General features: G+C 35.5%; 1 protein-coding gene across 1 annotated transcript in view; it reads left to right on the top strand.

Annotated features, from left to right (window-relative positions):
- The window catches only part of COL24A1 (collagen type XXIV alpha 1 chain), a 413,841-nt gene that overhangs the window by 26,880 nt on the left and 365,601 nt on the right, over positions 1-21,360 (top strand). Inside the window, exons 4-5 of the mRNA XM_047085469.1 lie at positions 4,243-4,296; positions 7,062-7,115. Coding sequence (XP_046941425.1) covers positions 4,243-4,296; positions 7,062-7,115 — 108 coding nt within the window. The remainder of the gene's footprint in view (positions 1-4,242; positions 4,297-7,061; positions 7,116-21,360) is intronic.

The raw sequence follows: 21,360 nt of genomic DNA on the forward strand, positions 1-21,360 counted from the left end.
TAGGTTGCTGCCTTTAAACACTATCTTATTATATTTATTTTGTCCTCTATCCAGAGACGTATCTCCTCTTACTTTCATGTACAATTTGTTATGAAATCTTTTATTTCATAGGCCCTCTAAGAACTAATATGATGATTTATGCTCCTGTCTTTCACCCCCTGTCCCCACCAGACATCTTCTGAGGTTAGGAGGTTTGGTTGTAGATCATAACAATGATGGGTTCCTCCTCTTCAGTTCCACCTTTCTTACTCTTGGCTGTTTGAAGCTGGGTCTTCACTGGATCATTAATCATATCTACTGTGGCTTTCTCATTCCCTTAAACCTCATCATTGTGTAATCAAAGGATTTTTGAGATGAACATTCAAGACTGATAGTTTTAGATATCTGTAGCCTGTTCAAGATTTGAAATCTGAGGAGGTTTTTCTTTCTGGTCATCTCTCAACATCTTTCCTTACCGCAAAGTTTCTCAGTATTTGGAAAATAATCTTCATATTTTGTGGTTTGTGGTTGTGGTCCTTTCCTTGTTTCGTTGGAGATGATTTTTTTTTTCTTTCAGTGTTTTTGTTGTTCTCAGTGGGTTTTGAGGGATGGAGGGTAGTTTTAAAAATGTTTTCATTCTGCCATGTTTTATGTAAATTCTCTAGTGATCTTTTTAAAAACACAAACCAGATCACCTCAGTTAGCTGCTTAAACTCTTCAGTGGCAGAAGAATAAAGCACTTAGAATAAATGAAAGACTTTTTATCATAACCCGTGCAGTGGTGTGTGATCTGGCCCCTGCTTACCTCTGCAGCCTCCTTTTGTGCCACTTTCTCTTACCCTCCCTGAGTTTTCTTTCTCTTCTTCAATAAGACTGTGCTTTTTGTTTGTTTTCCTTTATTCATGCCCTCGTTCATTTTATTCCTATTTTCTGGAGTTTTACTTTCTCCTCTTTTCTCTTACTCATCTTTTCATTATGAGCACTTACTTCCTCATAGAAGCCTCCTCTGATCCCACAAATAAATTAGGTGCACTAGCTATGTTAATCTCTCTGTTGCTTGCTTGTTCTCTTCCTTCATATCACTAAGTAAAATGTATAAATATGTGCTTATCTGTTAACGTGTGTCTTTTTTCTTTTTAAAAAAATTTTTTTTTCAACGTTTATTTATTTTTGGGACAGAGAGAGACAGAGCATGAACGGGGGAGGGGCAGAGAGAGAGGGAGACACAGAATCGGAAACAGGCTCCAGGCTCTGAGCCATCAGCCCAGAGCCCGACGCGGGGCTCGAACTCACGGACCGCGAGATCGTGACCTGGCTGAAGTCGGACGCTTAACCGACTGCGCCACCCAGGCGCCCCCGTGTGTCTTTTTTCTAGGCTCGAAGCTGTCGGAGGGCTTGATGCTTACTAATGCTTATTGAATGAGTGAATGAATGAATGAGCGAATGAATTTTTAAAAGGAATTTTAGATGCAGGACTTCCAAGATTAATTGACCAGGCATTACTATCTTTTAGAAGTTTTGGTCTAGTGAATATATTTAAGGCAATTATATATTTGATAATACATAATAATTACCTTAGTAGGCTGGGTGGCTCAGTTGGTTGAGTACCTGACTCTTGATTTCGGCTCAGGTTGAGATCCCATGGTCATGGGATCAAGCCCCACGCTGAGCCCCACATCAGGCTCAGCTGGAGCCCGATTAAGATTTTCTGCCCTCTACCCACTCATGCACACTCTATCTAAAACAAACAAACAAAAAACCCCTAGTAATTATAATATTATAACTAACATTAATTGAGTGCTTACTGTGCACCATGTATACCTTTAAAAAATTCATTATTCTATAGTTTACTGGTTAACTACTATTTCTCAGCCATAGTGGTAGTTATTCTATATACAGTATCTTTAATGATCACAATAACTGAAAGGTAGATCTTTATCATCAATATTTTAAAGATGAGGAAACTAAGGCTTAGAAAGAGTAACTGACTTGTCCAAGGTCATTCAGCTAGTAAATCATTGAGGCCTGATTTGAACCTAGATTAGACAATTGCAAAACTGTTACCCTTTTCATGGAATTATGCTCCTTTTTTTTTTTTTTTAACTTTTTTTAAAGTTTATTCTTGAGAGTGAGCGTGTGTGAAAGGGGGAATGGCAGAGAGAGAGGGAGAAAGAATCTGAAGCAGGGCTCGATCACATGAACCACGAGATCATAACCTAAGCCAAAATCAAGATGGTCAACAACTGAGCCCAGGCATCCCTTTCTCTTAATAACCAATAACCTCAAAGTTAAAGTGCCATTTTTAGTACTTAACTTTATTTACAGAAAATCACTTATTTTCATCAAACAAGTCATGCCATATGAAATCAAATTTCTTCCCTGGTTTGTAGAAATCCCTATTAATCTATTCTCAGTGATTTGAAAATGCAAATTTGTGAAGAAGTTAAAATTGATTTTTATACAGTGCTTATTAAATAACTCAAATATTTCAATCATGACATAAAATAGACTTTCTTTCTTGCCCAGTATCTAATATTAATTACCTTTTCTATGTAACTGGAATACTGTTTTCTTTTGTTGTAATATAGTGTCATGGGGTAATAAACCAAACTAGACATTCTGTTTTAATTTTCCATTTAGTTTTTCATTTTTCTTATTTTTTGGGACTTCAAATAAATAGCTGTTAACTTCCGATTATAACAACAGAACCAGAATTGTGAAAAGGATTTCAGTTTTTTAAAAAAATAAGTGAAAGTCAATTTTTGATGGACGTTAGTGATATAATGATAGCTGTTAAAGTATTTGAACAGTTCAGGAAGGCGGATGCCCTCAGTCTGAGGTTGAATGGAAATAGTACTTCTGTCTCAATGTTAGGAGACATATGAAAGGTTTTATTGGGGTGCCTGGGTGGCTCAGTCAGTTAAGCATCTGACTTCAGCTCAGGTATTGATCTCACAGCTTGTTGAGTTCAAGCCCCGCATTGGGCTCTGCAATGACAGTGCAGAACCTACTTGGGATTCTCTCTCTGTCCTTCCATCTCTGCCCCTCTCCCACTTGCACTATCTTTCTCTCTCTCAAAATAAATAAATAGTTTTTTTTTTTTTAAATCAAGTTAGGGCATGGGAGAAGAAAAAATACAATCAAAGGAAAATGGTCAGCTTGAAAAATATAAAGAGGATTAGAAAACTTCAAAGCAGCTGTAATATTAAAAAAAAGGAGAAAGTTTTGAAGAGTAGATAATATCAGAATGAGGAATGAGAAAAAAATGCTGCATAAAATCAAGGCTCTTAGGCCATGCTATCTGTTAATGCTAAGGCCAGCACTTTAACCTTGATATGCCGAATTTCAACATTCATGCTATTTTTAATGCAACCTTGAATGAATATTTGTAAAGTGGAATATGTGTATGCTCTAGAGACACCAAGAATAATTCCATATCAGCAGAGTGCTCTGCAACAATTAAGTGAATGCAACATGAATGAATGCATATGTTAACCACGTCTCAAATGAACATTTATTCTGCCCCAGTTGATTGTTAAAGTAAAAAAAGACGACATAAGTCATCATGTGAGGAAGTAAAGAAGGAAACTACTTCTTCCTATTCAATATTACTTAACATATTTAATATTTATTTAATATATTTAATATTTAGTATATTTAATCAGAATGCTTTAAAAATTGATCAGTGTTTGCTTTCTTACTTCGTTTTGCAAACCGTTTAAGTCTCTGACTGAACTCCTGGTATGCTATACTTGGTGCAAGGCAGATTTATTACTGAATATACAAGAAGGATCTCATAACAGTTTAACACATTATACAGATCCTTGCTATAAGTCTTTTAAGAGAACATAACAGAGTCAGTGCTTTAATTTTTCCGGGCAAGTCTTTTGAAATGTGTCTGAAACGACCTGTAGTTGTTGGTCTCCCAACCCTAAATTGAATTCTGCCTTCAGTAGTAAAAGTAAATTTAGGTAAAAGTTACCCACAAAACTACTAGTTATGGTTCCTGTAAAAGCCAGATACAGTGGCTGTAACCATAAGTCACAGACTTCCTACGGCCATTTCTGGCCAGATTAAAGAGGACACTTGAGTTTCAACTCTCACCCCTGCTGATTAGGGTGAGGGGATTCATATTACTTTAAAATCATCATCAGCTGGGAACTGGGGACTGAAAACAAAGCCCTAAAGTGGGAATCTTAATAAGTCTTGTGAGAAAAGATGTGTCTATAATTGTGCCTAACATCTTGGCATTTGTTTTCCAAGGGTCCACCTGGTCCAGCAGGCATCCCAGGCCCATCAGGAAGGAGAGGTCCACGGGTGAGTAAATGGGCTCTGTGTCCCACTGCTGTTAGAATTAGTAACACTGCAGTATGTTTTTTTCCCCAGCACCGTACAGTATGTACTTTCTTTGGAAACCTGCCTGGGTCTTCAAACTTAGTCTACCTTTGCCAATTCAAGAGAAACTCAGGAACACGTGCAGCTTGTTTATTTGACCGTAAACACCCAGCCAAGGCACTCTCTGTGAACCTGCCTGAGAAGGATTATCAAATTTATAAATTAGTGCTACTTGTAACATTATTCTTAGTTATAAAGCGATCTCATGGGTAGTTGATAGTTCGAGGTGGGGTTCATTTGCTTTGGGAAATGAAGAGGAGTGGGTTGCCTTAAAATAGTACATTCCTGGATTACATAGTGGAAAATGCTAGAGCTACTGACTAGAAAAATAATTAACCTGAGGAAAAAGCTGCCTTAAGGATCAGCAGTGGTTTCTCACATTACACATGTCCAACAAAAGATTTACTGCTGTGTTAAAATTTGTTTCTTTCAAACCTAAAAAATAAATGTGGACTTTTACTAACAGAAATTCTTCCAAGAGCCAGAAAAGGAACTGCAACCGTGTGTTATAAAGACAGATGCACATGCCGTGTATAATCCACTTTCTGTCCCGATTTTTGTCTATCTTACACACAATATAGTGAAAAAGCGTCCTGAAATATTACTTTAAGTCGTCCATATTCACAGTCAACTCCTGTCCTCATACGGACAAGAAGGCTCAGATGAACGCTCACTGGCTGTAGCTGCGGTTAAACATTTGTTTCACTTCTCTATACTTGACCTATCACATTCCTCCTACAGTCTCTCATCCATGCGCCCACTCTCCCATAGCCGGCAGACCATTTCCATCCTTCTGGCTCTCTGTCTGGATCCCACCTTTCTGGGGACTGGATCTCTCTCTGTACCAATCCCATTCTCTATCCACTACTGAGGCTCTTCTCCTTCAGCAAGACCTTCAGTCGGAGTCTCCATCGATTCTCATAGTACACCAGTTTCCTTCCCTCATTTCTATCTATTTTTTTCACTTATTTGTCTAATCCTTTCTTTAAGGAAGGAACAGTATTCCTCTTCTCCAGGCTAATTATTACATTTGTGTTCCTAATTTTATCTCCATTCCATTATTTAACTTAAAACTTGCAACTTCACATTTTTTTCTCTCCCTAGATTTTAGCTCATGTGGCAACAACCAAACCATTATCCCTTTTCAAAAAAAAACCCTCAAACTTTCACTGTTATTAATTTTTCCTAGTTATTGTCCTAGCTCACTGTTGTTGCACTATTGAACTTTATAAAATAATAGTTTATGCCGTGGCCCTACATCAATGCTTATGTGTAAAGGCCCATAAATTTTTCCATCTATTTTATTAAAATTTATTTTAATAATAATTTAATCTAACAATTTTTGAAGGTTGCAAATGACATATCATAAAATCTAATCTTTTTTCCTTAGTTTTAGTCTTGCTAGATATGCTTCCAATATTGCCATTGCTGACACCCCTTTCCTTTCTGAAACACGATGCTCTATTAATTCAGAATTGAAAAGACAGAAAAATAAGTAATTACTAACTATATGTTATATGTTAAGAGAGAGGTGTGGCTGAAGAGCTGAGACAAGGGTACCAAATCCAAATGAGTGTAGGGGGCCTGGAGACCTGGAAGGTTTTCCAGAGGTGGATCTTAGTTCCTCCACTTGATGGTTCCATAAGCTTAAGTTTCTTCACTTGTAAAGGGGAGTAAAAATAGCCACCTTGCAGGATTGTTATAAGGATTAGTAATGAGAAATGTAAAGCATTAACGCAGTTATTTACATATAGTAGGCACTCAGTAAATAGAAGCAATTATTAAATTCAAACCAACAAATATTTATTGAGTGTGTAATATGTTCCAAGCGCTATACTGGTAATACTAAAAACAGTCCGTTTTCAAAAAATTTTTAATCCTAGAACTAAATGGCACATGTCATAGTTAAAAGGGCAATAAAATATTTAAGTAACAGATTAGAACAGTCTAATAAATGTCCTAAAGTGATATACAGTTAAGTACAAATTAACTTTACATGTAGCAATTTCTATGAAAGCTAGTAAGAAAGAGAAATCACTTTATCATGGTATATCTAGGATTTAAAAAACAGGTGGGGGGGGGCACCTGGGTGGCCCAGTTGGTTAAGTGTCAGACTCTTGGTCTCAGCTCAGGTCTTGATCTCAGGGTTGTGAGCTCAAGCCCCACATAATATTTATTTATATAAAAGAATAAATAAAATAAAACTGAGGTGGGATCTAGCTGACACTTGAAGAATGATTTGGGCAGCTGTAGGGGGTAAAGTTAAATGAAATGAGTCTTTACGAGATACATAATGGCATAAGTAAAAACTCAAGTACAGAAAGGGTTAACACATGTTGACCGGAGTATCCATTTGCACTTCCTTGTTTTTAGGCTTCTTACTCTGCATAGCTTCTAGAAGTAGCACTATGCAGTATGGCTGGAGATAGGGGTGAAAAATAAAGGAGGTAAACACCTCAAGACAGTGTTTTGAATCAAAAGACAGAAACTGCAGTACTGCTCTAGTGTAGCTCTCCTTTCCAAGACTGAACAATCCAACATCTCAGAAAAAATTAAAAAAGCTTTGTGGAAAAAAAAAAAGAGGTAACATTCATTTTAATTAAATTATGTTATGAAATATTTATACGGACTGTTATTTGTATCTAAAACTGTTCTAAGAACGATCTGACCTTTTTTACTATTTGCAGGGCATACCAGGGCCACATGGAAATCCTGGGTTACCTGGATTACCAGGTCCAAAGGTGAGTGATGACTAGTGAGTATCATGTTATTTTCCTGACATTATTAAAAAATTTTTTTTCAACGTTTTTTATTTATTTTTGGGACAGAGAGACAGAGCATGAACGGGGGAGGGGCAGAGAGAGAGGGAGACACAGAATCGGAAACAGGCTCCAGGCTCCGAGCCATCAGCCCAGAGCCTGACGCGGGGCTTGAACTCACGGACCGCGAGATCGTGACCTGGCTGAAGTCGGACGCTTAACCGACTGCGCCACCCAGGCGCCCCATCCTGACATTATTAAAGAAGGTCTTTAACTCTTTTTAAAATTGAAACATAGTTGACATAAATATTATATTGAGTGTACAACATGATGAGTCGACACCTGTACACACAGCAAATGATCACCACAGTAAGTCCAGCCACCATCTGTCACCATAAGTTACAAAAAGTATTTTTTCTTCTTATGATGAAAACTTTCATGATCTATTCTCCTGGCAACCTTCGAATATGCACTACAGTACCATTGACTGTGTCCCCATGCCACACATCACATCCCCATGACCTATTTATTTCACAGCTGGAAGTGTGTACCTCCCAACACCTTTACTCATTTTGGACATTTGGCAACACCCCCTTCTACCCCGCCACCACCACTCTGTTCTCTGAATCCATAAATTTTGTTTTGTTTCTTCACCTGTTTTGTTTTTGGATTCCCCGTATAAGTGAGATCATATAATATTTGTATTTCTCTGTCTGACTTATTTCATTTAGCATAATGCCCTCAAGGTCCATCCATGTTAACACAAATGGTAGTATTCCATTTATTTTTATGGCTGAGTAGTATTCCAGTGTGTGTGTGTGTGTGTGTGTGTGTGTGTGTGTGTGTGTGTGTGTGTTTATACCACATCTTCTTTATCCATTCATCTATTGTTAGACACTTAGGTTCTTTTCATATCTTGGCTATTATAAATAATGTTCCAATGAACATAGGGGTGCATTTATCTTTTTGAATTAGTGTTATTATTTTTTTTCTGATGACATGCCCAGAGGTAGACCTGTTGGATCATATGGTAGTTCTTTTTTTTATTTTTTTTTTTAATTTTTTGGAATTTATTTAGAAAGAGAGAGAAGGGGAGGGGCAAAAAAAGAGGAGACAGAGAACCCATCCCAAACAGGCTCTGTGCTGTTAGCTTGAACTCACAAACCATGAGATCATGACCTGAGCCGAAACCAAGAGCTGGACTCAACCGACTGAGCCACCCAGGTGCCCTGATCATATGGTAGTTCTATTTTTACTTTTACTTTATATTATTACTATATTCCCTAAGCTGTATTTTTCATCTCCATAACTTATTTATTTTTAATTTCTTTATGAAACTCCATACTGTTTTCCATAATGCCTGCACCAGTTTACCTTCCTTCCAACAGTGCATGTGAGTTCCCGTCTTCACATCTTCACGAACACTAGTTATTTCTTGTCTTTTTGATAATAGCCATTCCAACAGGTGTGAAGTGATAAGTCATTGTGGTCTTGATTTGTATTTCCCTGATGACTAGTGATGTTAAGCACTTTTTCATGTGCCTGTTGGTCATCTGTATATCTTTATTGGAAAAAAAAAGTGCCTATTTAGATCCTATGTCCATTTTTTAATTGACTGTTTTGTTTCAATGTTGAGTTGTATGGGTGTTTTTTTCCCACTTTCTACCCCTCTTATTTTTTTTAACTTAAATTTTAGTTAACATGTAGTGCGATATTGTTTTCTGGAGTAGAATTCAGGGATTCATCACTATATACAGCACCCAGTGGATATTACATCACCCATCTAGACCATCTCCCACCCATCTCCCTTCATCAATCCCCAGTTTGTTCTCTATCATTAAGAGTCTCTTGTGGTTTGTTTCCCTCTCTCCTCTTTTCCCCCTTTCCCATATGTTCATCTGTTTTGTTTCTTAAATTCCACATATGACTGAAATCTTATGGCATTTGTCTTTTTCTGATTGACTTATCTCACTTAAAATAATACATTCTAACTCCATCCATGTTGCAAATGGCAAGATTTCATTCATTTTGATCGCTGAGTAATATTCCATTATGTATGTATACCATATCTTCTTTATTCATCAGTTGATGGACAGTTGGACCCTCTCCATAGTTTGGCTATTGTTGATAATGCTGCTACAAACATTGGGGTGCATGTACCCCTTTGAATCTGTATTTTTGTATCCTTTGGGTAGGTATCTAATAGTGAAAATGCTGGGTCACAGGGTAGTTCTAATTTTAGTTTTTTAAGGAACCTCTTCTCCAGAGTGGCTGTACCAGTTTGCATTCCCACCAACAGGGCAAGAGGGTTTCCCTTTCTCTACATCCTTGTGAGTTTTTAAAATATATTTTGGATATTAACCTCTTATAGGATATATAAATTTGAAATGTTTTCTCCAATTCAGTAAGTTGTCTTAATTTTTATGATGATTTACTTTGCTGAAGGTTTTCAATTTGATGTATTTCCACTTGTTTATTTTTGCTTTTGTTGCCTTCACTTTTGGAGTCAGATCTAAAAAAAAATTGCCAAGAATAATGTCAAGGAACTTATTGCCTATATTTTCTACTAGGAGTTTTATGGTTTCAGGTCTTAAATTAAAATCTTTAATTCATTTTGAGTTTATTTTTGTGTATAGTATTAGAGAGTAGTCTAATGTCATTCTTTTGCATATGGCTGTCCACTTTTCCCAAGGCCATTTATTAAAGAGACTATCTTTTACCCATTGTATACTCTTGCCTCTTTTGTTATAAGTTAATTAACCATATGTGCATGAGTTTATTTCTTGGCTATTTTTTCCATTCCATTGATCTATGTGACTTTTTTTATGTCAATACCATATTGTTTTCATTATCATACTTTTTTTAATATAGTTTGAAATCAGGGAGCATGATACCTTCAGCTTGGTTGCTCTTATCAAGATTGTTTTGGCTATTCATGGTCTTTTGAGGTCCCATACAAATTTTAGGATTATTCGTTCTATTTATGTGAATGTGTCATTGGAATTTTGATAGGGATTGCATTGAGTCTATAGATTGCTTTGGGTATGGACATTTTATTTATTTATTTATTTATTTATTTATTTATTTATTTATTTATGCATGTATGTATGTGTGCTTATTTATTTTGAAAGAGAAGGAGAGAAGGAGGGAAAGCAGGCAAGAAGTAGAGAGAGTAAGAGAAAGAGAATCCCAAGCAAGCTCCCCACTGTCAGCAGAGTCCAACACAGGGCTTGATCTCACAAACTGTGAGATCATAACTTGAGCCAAAATCAAGAGTCAGGTGCATAACTGACTGAGCCACCCAGGTGCCCCTATGGGCATTTTAATATTAATGTTAATAATATGAATTCTTTCACTCCATTTGTACAGAATATATTACATTATTCTTCAATTTGTTTTGTTAATATCTTACAGTTTTCAGCATACAGTTCTCTCACCTCCTTGGTTAAATTTATTCCTAGATATTTTATTCCTTTTGATGTAATTATACATGGGATTGCTTTTTAAATTTCTCTAATAGTTCTTTGTTAGTGTATAGAAATACAACAGATTGGGGCGCCTGGGTGGCTCAGTCGGTTAAGTGTCTGACTTCGGCTCAGGTCATGATCTCACAGTTTGTGAGTTTGAGCCCCGCATCGGGCTCTGTGCTGACAGCTTGGAGCCTGCTTAGATTCTGTGTCTCCCTCTCTCTCTGACCCTCCCCCCTTTCATGCTCTGTCTCTGTCTCAAAAATAAATAAAAATAAAAAAAAAGTGAATAAACATTAAAAAAAATACAACAGATTTTTGTATATTGATTTTTACCCTGCATCTTTACTAAATTTATTAGTTCTGACAGTTTTCCAGTTGAGTCTTTCAGGTTTTCTATATATAATATATTATCTTCTTCTTTTCTTCTTCTTTTTTTCATGTTTATTTACCTTTCTTCTTTTTTTTTCATGTTTATTTATTTATTTATTTATTTTGAGAGAGAGAGAGATAGAGCATGAGTAGGGAAGAGGCAGCCAGAGAGGGAGAGAGAGAATCCTATGCAGGCTCTACACTGTCAGTGCAGAGCCCAATGCAGGGCTCAAATCCACAAACTGTGAAATCATGACCTGAGCCAAAATCAAGAGTTGGACACTCAACCCACTGAGCCAACCTGGCTCCCCATTCCCTTTCTGTTTGGATGCATTTTATTTCTATTTCTTGCTTAATTGCCATGGCTAGAACTTCTAATACTATGTTGAGCTAAACGTAGTAGTAGTGGGCATCCTTGTCTTATTCCTGATCTTAGAGGAAAGACTTTCAGTCTTTCACCCTTTAATATGATGTTAGCTTAGGTTTGTTATATATGGCTTTATTATGTTGAGGTACATTACCTCTATACCCACTTTGTTGAAAGTTATTATCATAAATGGATGTCAAATGGATGACAAATGGATGACAAATTTGAAATTTGTCAAATGTTTTTCCTGTATCTACTGAGATGATCTTTGATTTTTAGCCTTCATTTTGTTAATGTGGTATATCACATTGATTGATTGGCAGATGTTGAATCATCCTTGCATCCATGGAATAAATCCCACTTGATGATCCCTTTAATTTATTGTTGAATTTAGTTTGCTAGTATTTTGTTGAGGATTTTGCATCTATGTTCATCAGGGATATTTTTCTGTAGTTTTCTTTTTTTGTAGTAGCCTTGTAAAATGCGTTAGGAAGCATTGTCTCCTCTTCGTTTTGGAAGAATTTGATAAGCATTGGTATTAACTCTTCTTTACATATTTGGTAATATTCACCAATGAATCTGTCTTGTCTTAGACTCTTGTTTGTTGGGAGGGTTTTGATTACTGCTTTAATCTTACTGGTAATCAACATATTCAAAAGTTTATTTCTTCATTATTCAGCCTTGGAAGATTGTATTTTTCTAGGAATTTATCCGTTTCTTTTTGGTTGGCCAATTTGCTTGTATATAATTGTTCATAGTAGTCTCTTATGATCCTTTGTATTTCTGTGATATCAGTTGTAAATCTCCTTTTTAAAAAATTTTATTTGAGCCCTCTTTTTTCCCGAGTTAGTCTAGCTAAAGGTTTGTCAATTTTATTTATGTTTTCAAAGAGCCAGCTCTTAGTTCATTGATCTTTTTTTTTTCTAGTTCCTTGAAATGTAAAGTTAGATAGTTTGAGATTTTTCTTGTTTCTTGAAGTAGGCCTGTATCACTATGCACTTTCCTCTTAGAACTGATTTTGCTGCATCCCATAGATTTTAGTAAGTTGTATTTGTATTTTAATGGCATTTTTAAATTTCTCCTTTGGTTTCTTCATTGACACATTGGTTATTCAGTAGCATGTTGTTTAATCTTCATATATTTGTGACTTTTCCATTTTCTTCTTCTAATTGATTTTTAGTTTCATATCTTTGTGGTCAGAAAAGATGTTTCATATGATTTCAGTCTGAAACTTATTGAGACTTGATTAGTGACCTAATGTATGATTTATCCTCGAGAATGTTCCATGTGCACTGAGAAGGATATATATTCTGCTGCTTTCGGATAGAATGTTTTGTATATATCTATTTAGTCCATCTGATCTAATGTGTCATTAAAGGCCAGTGATTCCATATTGGTTTTTTATCTGCATAATTTATCCATTGATGTAAATGGGGTATTAAAGTCTATTGTATTAATGTGAACTTCTTCCTTTAAATCTATTAGAATTTGTTTTATATCTTTGGGTGCTCCTATGTTGGATGCATAAAAATTTACAAATGTTATATCCTCCTATTGGATTGACCCCTTTATCATTATGTAATATCTTTGTCTTTTACTATAGTCTTTGTTTTAGTCCATTTTGTCTGATGTAAGCATAGCTCCTCCAGCTTTCTTTTGGTTTCCATCTGCATGGAAATTTTTTTTTTTCCATCCCTTCACCTTCATTCTTTGTGTGTTTTTATATCTGAAGTGAGTCTCTTATAGGCAGCAAGCATATAGATGGTTCTTGTTTATATATCCATTCAGCTACTTTATGTCTTTTAATTGGAGTATTTAATCCACTTACATTTAAAGTAATTATTGATAGGTATATACTTGTTGCCTATTGTTTTTTGACTGTTTTGTAGTTTCTCTCTGTTTCTTCTTCTCTTGCTCTATTCTGTGTTTTTATGGCTTTATTTAGTATTGTGCCTATATTTCTTTCTTATTGTTTTTTGTATGTCTAGTATAGGATTTTGCTTTTTGGTTAACATGAGGCTCAAATATAACAAATATATATATACAAATATATATATATATACATATATATATTTGTTATGTATATGTATGTTGTATATATAACATATATACATATATATATATTTGCTACATATGTTGTATACAACATATGTATATGTATATGTTGTATACAACATACATATACATATATATAACATACATACATACATATATGTATATGTGTATATATATATGTATATATAATGGCTTATTTTAAGTTGATTAGCAACTTAAATTTGGTCAAATTCTGAAAGTCTACATTTTTACTCCCTCCCACATTTTATTTATTTTTTTGAAGTCACATTTTACATTTCTTTATACTGTGTGTCCCTTAACTAAGTATTACGGTTGTTTTCACTACTTTTGTCTTTTAACCTTCATAGCAGTTTTATAATAGTCCTCTACCTTGCTGTAAACTTACTTACCTTTACCAATGAGATTTTTACTTTCATATGTTTTTGTGCTATTAATTAATGCTCTTTCTTTTCAACTTAAAGAAGTACTTTTAACATTTCTTGTGTGGCCACTTTGGTAGTGATGAACTCCTTTAGCTTTTGCTTGTCTGGAAAACTCTTTATCTCTCCTTCAGTTCTGAATGATAATCTTACCAGTAGAGTATTCTTGGTTGGTTTTTTGCCTTTCAGCAGTTTGGATATATTGTGCCTTTTCCTTTTGGCCTGCAAAGCTTCTGCTGATAGTCTTAGGGGAGTTTCCTTGTAGATAACAAGCTGTATAAAGTCATCTTGTTCCTTGCACAAGAAATAATCTGTACATTCAAAAGGAAGTTACCTGAATTATGGCAAGAACAAGTTAAGGCAATCGCAAGTTCAGAAAGGTTTAACTGAAATAGGAAATTCAACACACAATGGAATCTCTATACAAGCATATTTGGATTGATGTGCTTCACAAAAAATCGTTAGAACCTAGAGCTTCCTTATATAAGTTACATGTTTTGAAGCACACAAAGCATCTGGTAGAATACTTGTATGGGGCTGACATTTAAGAAATATTATTTTTCTTTTCTTGAAGGAGCTACTTATAAGGCAACTAAGCAAATTAGAAATGTGACTTACTGAAAATACCAGACTTCTTATTTGGTAAATTAAACAAAAAGAGGGGCACCTGGGTGGCTCAGTCTGTTAAGCATCTGACTCTTGATTTCAGTACAGGTCATGATTTCAAGGTCAGTTAGCATGGAGCCTGCTTAAGATTCTGTCTCCCTCTTTCTCTCTCCACCCCTCTCCAACTCATGTAGTCGCGTTCTCTCTCTCTCTCTCTCTCTCAAGTAAAATAAAAAAGAATAAGAAAATACCTTAAGACAGTATGTAAATATATTCTATTTATAACATTTATAAGAATAAATTAACATTTATAAGAATAAAGCTGGGGTGCCCAGGTGGCTCAGTCAGTTGAGCGTCGACTTCAGTTCAGGTCATGGTCTCGCAGTTCGTGAGTTTGAGCCCCGTGTCGGGCTCTGTGCTGACAGCTCAGAGCCTGGAGCCTGCTTCAGATTCTGTGTCTCCCTCTCTCTCTGCCCCATCCCCGTCTTGTACTCTGTCTCTCTCTCAAAAATAAATAAACATTAAAAAAAATTATAAGAATAAAGCATATTTTGCTAAAATATTCTAGATTTATGCAAAAGTGAATCCAATTTACTTTCTGTTATGCTTTTACAATAAAATTAGTATTTATCGTAAAGGACAAGAAATGTAAACTGATCTTGGTAGTTCTTATCTCTCTTCAGATGATATGAGTTCTCACGCATGTGCTGGTCCCTTCGTGATAGGCTCTTAGTTGTTTGAGGGCAGGGGCCAGAACTTACACATCTTTGCATTTGTGTCTATCCCAGTGCCCAGCATGTGTTGGGCACTCAATAAATGTTAAACTGAATCAAAAATCTGAGTTAACATTAGTACCAAGGCACTGGTATCATAAGGGAAAGAGCTTCTCATATCTGACAATTATTATGTGTGTGGCATGTCATTCAGTTTCATTTCAATTAATAGTACCATTCAGAGTAGGTTTTATTACCTTTTCCTTTGCCCAGAAGAAAACACACTTAGAGAGCTAAGTACTTAACCAAAGTAACACAATTTATAACTGGCAGAGTTGCATTCAGAACTGAATCTGTCTTACTCTCTTCCTAATACCAGGTTGTCCTTCAAAACAGGAGTTATAAAACACTACCTGAAGGAGGAAGGGTAGAGTGGGGTAACCTAATGGAATTTAAAGACTTTATGAATTCATTTAACAATAGTAATGAAACATGTCTATTCCAATGGTCCAGCTTATTCTGTGGATACTGATAATAACATATAAAGATATACTGCACAAAGAGTGACACTGACCTCTGGTCCCTGAGACCTATGTTCTTAAATTGTTAATAGCATAAGTGCCATACAAAATTTTAGTGGTTATATAGCAACTTTTTTTCAGCATTAGACTAGTATTATTTAAAATAAAGACAATTGAGCTCATTAACTAAAATCACTGGCTGAAATCAGGGGACTAACATCAGAAATGATGTCATTCTAAACAAAATATAAGAAAGTAAAGACCATTTCCTATTTACTGGAGAGAATGGCTTTTTTTTTCTTGTCAGCAAATGCCATCTGAGTTCACAGTTTACCATATTTATCTATTTAATGAACTTTATTTGCAGGGCGATGAATAGTTTTATTACTATTAATTAAACACAAGATTAATTATACAATAGATCTTTAAACATAAGTAATGAATACAGAGTCTATATGTTCAGCCTACCATATACTTATAATTCTAGTCCAGGCAGTCTCTCTGTGGTCAAGATATTTCCTTTCCCAGAAACACTTCTTAAAGGAAACTTAAAATCTTCCCATAAACGTTCGCAGTTTATCTTACTTTAATCAAGGTCAATAGTTCCTTCAAATTTAATCCAGTTATTGAGAAAGACAAATACCATGTGATTTTACTCATATGTGGAATCTAAAAACAAAACAAAACAAAACAAAAAAATGAATAAACAAAGAAAAAGAATCAGACAAATAAATACAGAGAAAAACTAATGGTTGCCAAAGGGAAGGGGAGAGAGATGGGTAAAATGGGTGAAGGGGATTGGGAGATACAGAATTCTAGTTATGGAATGAATAAGTCACAGGAATAAAAGACCCAGCATAGAGAATATAGTCAATGATATCATAATATTGTATAGCGATAGGTGGTAGTTACACTTGTGGTAAACATAGCATGGTGTATAAAGATGTTGAATCACTGTGCTGTACATCCAAAGCTAATGTAACATTATGTGTCAACTATACGCAGTTAAAAATGTTTTAAAATTAAATTAAATTTAAAAAAATATTTGCCAGTAAAAAGAACTCCAAAAAACTCAAATTTAATCGAGTAAATGAACAATCTAACCTTAATAAGCTACAACAGTGTCCTATTAGTAGTATTAAATTAAATGTTATTAATAATACTTAATATTGAATCACAAAAATAATCGTAGTGTTATCTCTATTCCTGGTTTCGACCCTCTGTCCCCATGTCTTCTAAACAAGAAGTCCTATTTTATTTATATGTGAATAAATAAATGTATTGAATATAGATGCGGACCCATTCTGAGAATTTTTGTTAAACCAAATTGCTATGAAAAATTTTCAGTCCTGCATTTTGAAAATATAAAGCATGTTAAGATGCTAAAGACTGAGGTGCTTCTGTTATTCTGGTCAACATAGGGACCTTCTTAAAAGGACCAGACAAAATAGTACGGTCCTTTCTTTTGATTCCGTGCTTGTTATTTCAGTTAAAATATGACTTAAATATATTAAAAATGCCTCCTTCTGGGTATCAAAGACTATTAGGGTCATGTCAAAAGGATTCTGGAGCCAATTTGTAAGACTTCTACCAGCCAAAGAATGATGTGATTTGAACATCATTAAGGATAATAACTGCAGTGGTTTGAATCACATCAAGTATCTCTAAATCCTTGAGTGATAATGATGCTAAATGCAAGCAGACACACAAACCCTCACCGGTCACCTTTAGATGATGCTAAGGAATGACATCTCTGAAATTGTCACATCCTCTCATACAAACTGGATATTCAACTCTGAGTTAGTGTCAGACTCCACAGGTTTAAGGGCTCAGTCCCACAGGACTATCTATACTTGAGATGCCAGCCACAGAGGGCTTGTCCAGGCTATTCATGCTACTGTTTGGCTAACTACCAATTCAGTGTCTCCCACAATCCTGCACTTCCCCAGGTTTGATACTGGGTTAGAACAGCTCACAATTTCAGGAAAACAGGTTTCCCAGTTTGTTATAAAGAATTCAACTCAGGAATAGCTAAATGGAAGAGATGCATATAGGGCAAGGTATGGAAGGTGGGGGACTCGGAACTTCCATGCCCTGTCTGGGTGTGCCACCTTCCTGGCATACATATCACTGTGTTCGCCAACTGGGAATCTCTTGGAATCTCTTTGTTCAAAAGTTTATGTAACTCAGACTCTGGCACCCCCTCCTCTCTCTTAAATTCCCACCCTCTAGCCACTTTTTTGCCTTTCTGGTGACTAGTCCCCATCCTGAAGCTATCTATGGGCACCACCCTGAGTCACCTCATTAGCATAAACTCAGATGTGGTTAAAGAGGATTGTTATGAATAACAAAAGACACTTGTATGACTCAGGAAATTCCAAGGTTTTTAGGAACTGTGTGCCAGAAGCCAGGAACAAAGACCAAATATATATTTTTATTATACCACAATATCATTATTTTGAAAAAAGACAAATAAAAGAAAAATAAGGGGAAAGAATAAAAGTTTTCTTTAAAAAGCATCTTGCTTTTTTATCTTTTTTTCTTATAGAATTTAACATCAGGATAACTAAATAGTTGATGAAAGAAGGGTAGTTTCTCTTCATAGAAAAAGCTAGGCAATGAGGAAAGCATGTTAGAATTTTAAATTACCATTTTTGTAATCCTGGTGAGGAAAGGCTTGAAAAACAACAAAAATAACCCAGGAAGTCCAAAGGCCTTGAGGCAGGAGGCTGTTTTGCAGTCTTTGAGGATAAGCTGAATAAGATAAATCCTGGAAGATAGATCAGAGAGAAAGCCAGAGCTAGATTATGTAGGACGTTGTAGGTAAGGATTTTGGTTGGATTTTATTCTGTGTTGGATATTTATTGGAAAGTTCTAGCTAGGTAAGTCATATCATCCAATTTATTTGTAGGAGGATAGTTCTGGCTGTCATGTGGAGAATAGATTGCAGGAGGGAAAATGTGGAAATAGGGACACCAGTTTGAAGACCGCTTCACTGGTCTACCCAAGTCCATGTCATTGGTGATGATGGCAGGGAGTAGAGTGTAACAGTGGAGATGGTGTGAGGTGGTCAAAATGTAGGTATATTTTGCAGTACAGTCAACATGATTTGCCAATGGATTACATATGCGGCGTGAGAGAGAAGAGTCAAAGATAATCTTTGTCTTAACCAGTTGAACGCTGGTATCGTGGGAGCTACCACCTATTGGAATGAGAAGGAACGTGATGTCAGATTTTTGTTTGGTTGGTTTCTTTTGTTTTTGTCTGGGAAGAAATCAAGAATTCATTTCCATTAATATTTTCAAAGAAGTAACTTTTGGTTCCCCACCCCCCCGGCATGGACTATTTAATATTTCTTTTTAGCTCTATTCTAATAGAAGCGTTCAGAGTTACAGATTTTTCTCTAAGGACTGATATAACTGCATCTCACAAAATTTGATATGTTGCATATTCATTATCATTCAAATTGAAATGTGTGCTTTCTTCTTTGACTCATGGGTCATTTAGAAGTATTTTGTTTTGGGGGTGCCTGGGTGGCTCAGTCAGTTACACATCCAACTCTTGATTTCGGCTCAGGTCATGATCTCGGTTCGTGAGATCAAGTCCCGCGTTGGGCTCTGCACTGAGAGATGGAGCCTGCTTGGGATTCTCTCTGTCCCTCTTTCTCTGCCCCTCCTCCTCTCTTTCTCTCTCTCTCAAAAATTAAAAAAACGTAAACATTAAAAAAAAGAAGTATGTTGTTTTGTTTAATGTCTAGTTATCTTATTGCTGTTGGTTTCTAGTTTAGTTGCATTGTGGTCAGAGAGCTCACAATGGAAGAGTTCAATATTTTAAAATGTATTTAGGTATTTTAAGGCCCAACAAGTGATCTATCTTGATGAATATTTTACATGTACTTTAAAAGATTTGTGTATTTTGTTTGTTTGTCTGTTTATCAAGCTTCTACTTTTAATTCCAGTATGGTTAACAGTGTTATGTTAGTTTTAGGTGTACCATATACTGATTCAACTCCCTGCTCATCATGAAAAGTGTACTCTTCAATCCCCATCACCTATTTCACCCATTCCCCCCACTCACCTCCCACTGGTAACCATCAGTTTGTTCTCTATAATTAATATTCTGATTATTGCTTTGTTTCTCTCTTTTTTTTGTTGCTCATTTGTTTTGATACTTAAATTCCACATATGAGTGAGATCATATGGTATTTGTCTTTCTCTGACTGACTTATTTTGCTTAGCATTAAACTGTAGCTTTATCCATGTTTTTGCAAATGGCAAGATTTCATTCTTTTCATAACTGAATAATATTCCATTACACATATTACATATGTGCAAACACATACACACACCACATCTTCTTTATCCATTCATCTATTGATGGACACTTGGGCTGCTGGCTGTTGTAAATAATGTTGTAATAAACATTGGAATGCATGTATCCCTTTGAATTAGTATTTCTGTATTTTGGGTCTAAATACCTTGTAGTGTGATTACTAGATTGTAGAGTAGTTCTATTTTTAACATTCTGAGGAGGCATCATATTGTTTTCCAGAGTAGCTGCACCAGTTTGCATTCCCAGCAACAGTGCAAGAGGGTTCCTTTCTCTCCACATCCTTGCCAACGCTTGTTTCTTGTGTTTTTAATTTTAGCCATTCTGACAGATGTGAGGTAATATTAGTAGTTTTGGTTTGCATTTCCCTGATTATGAGTGATGTTGTGCATCTTTTTGTGTATCTGTTGGCCATTTGTATGTCCCTTTGGTGACATGTCTGTTCATGTCTTCTGCCCATTTTCTAATTGGATTATTTGGTTTTGGGGTGTTGAGTTTTATAAGTTCTTTATATATTTTGGATACTAACCCTTTATCAGATCCGTCATTTGCAAATATCTTCTCCCATTCAGAAAGTTATTGTTTGGTTTTGTTGGTTGTTTCCTTTGTGCAGAAGCTCTTTCTTTTGATGTAGTCTCAATAATGTATTTTTACTTTTGTTTCCCTTGCCTCAGGAAGCATATCTTGAAAAATATTGCTATGGCCAATGTCAGAGAAATTACCGTCTGTGCTATTTTTTAGGACTTTTATGGTTTCAGGCCTCACATTTAGGTCTTCAATCCATTTTGAATTTATTCTTGTGTATAGTGTAAGAAGATGGTCCATTTTCTTTCTTTTTCATGGTCCTTTCCTGTTTTCCCAACACCATTTGAAGAAGAGACTACTATCTTTTTCCTATTGGATATTCTTTCCTGATCTGTTGAAGATTAATTGACCATTTAAGTGTGCTTTCATTTCTGGATTTTCTATTCTGTTCCATTGATCCATGTGTCTATTTTTGTTCCAGTACCATACTGTTTTGATTACTATTCCTTTGTAATATAACTTGAAGTCTGGAATTGTGATGCCTCCAGTTTTGTTTTGTTTTGTTTTGTTTTTTACAAGATTGCTTTGGCTATTTGGGGTCTTTTGTGGTTCCATACAAATTTTAGGATTGTTTGTTTTAGTTCTGTGAAAAACGCAGTTGGTATTTTGATAGGGATTACATTAAATCTGTAGATTGCTTTGGATAGTATAGACATTTTAACAATATTTGTTCTGTCAATCCGTGAGCATGGGATGTCTTTCCATTTGTTTGTGTCGTCTTCAATTTCTTTCATGAATGTTTTAAAATATAAGTCTTTCATGTCTTTGGTTA

This window comes from Lynx rufus, unplaced genomic scaffold, assembly GCF_022079265.1.
Source record: "Lynx rufus isolate CCGP_SWC_20201006 ecotype Redwood Valley unplaced genomic scaffold, mLynRuf1.p SCAF_2, whole genome shotgun sequence".
NCBI lineage: Eukaryota > Metazoa > Chordata > Mammalia > Carnivora > Felidae > Lynx > Lynx rufus.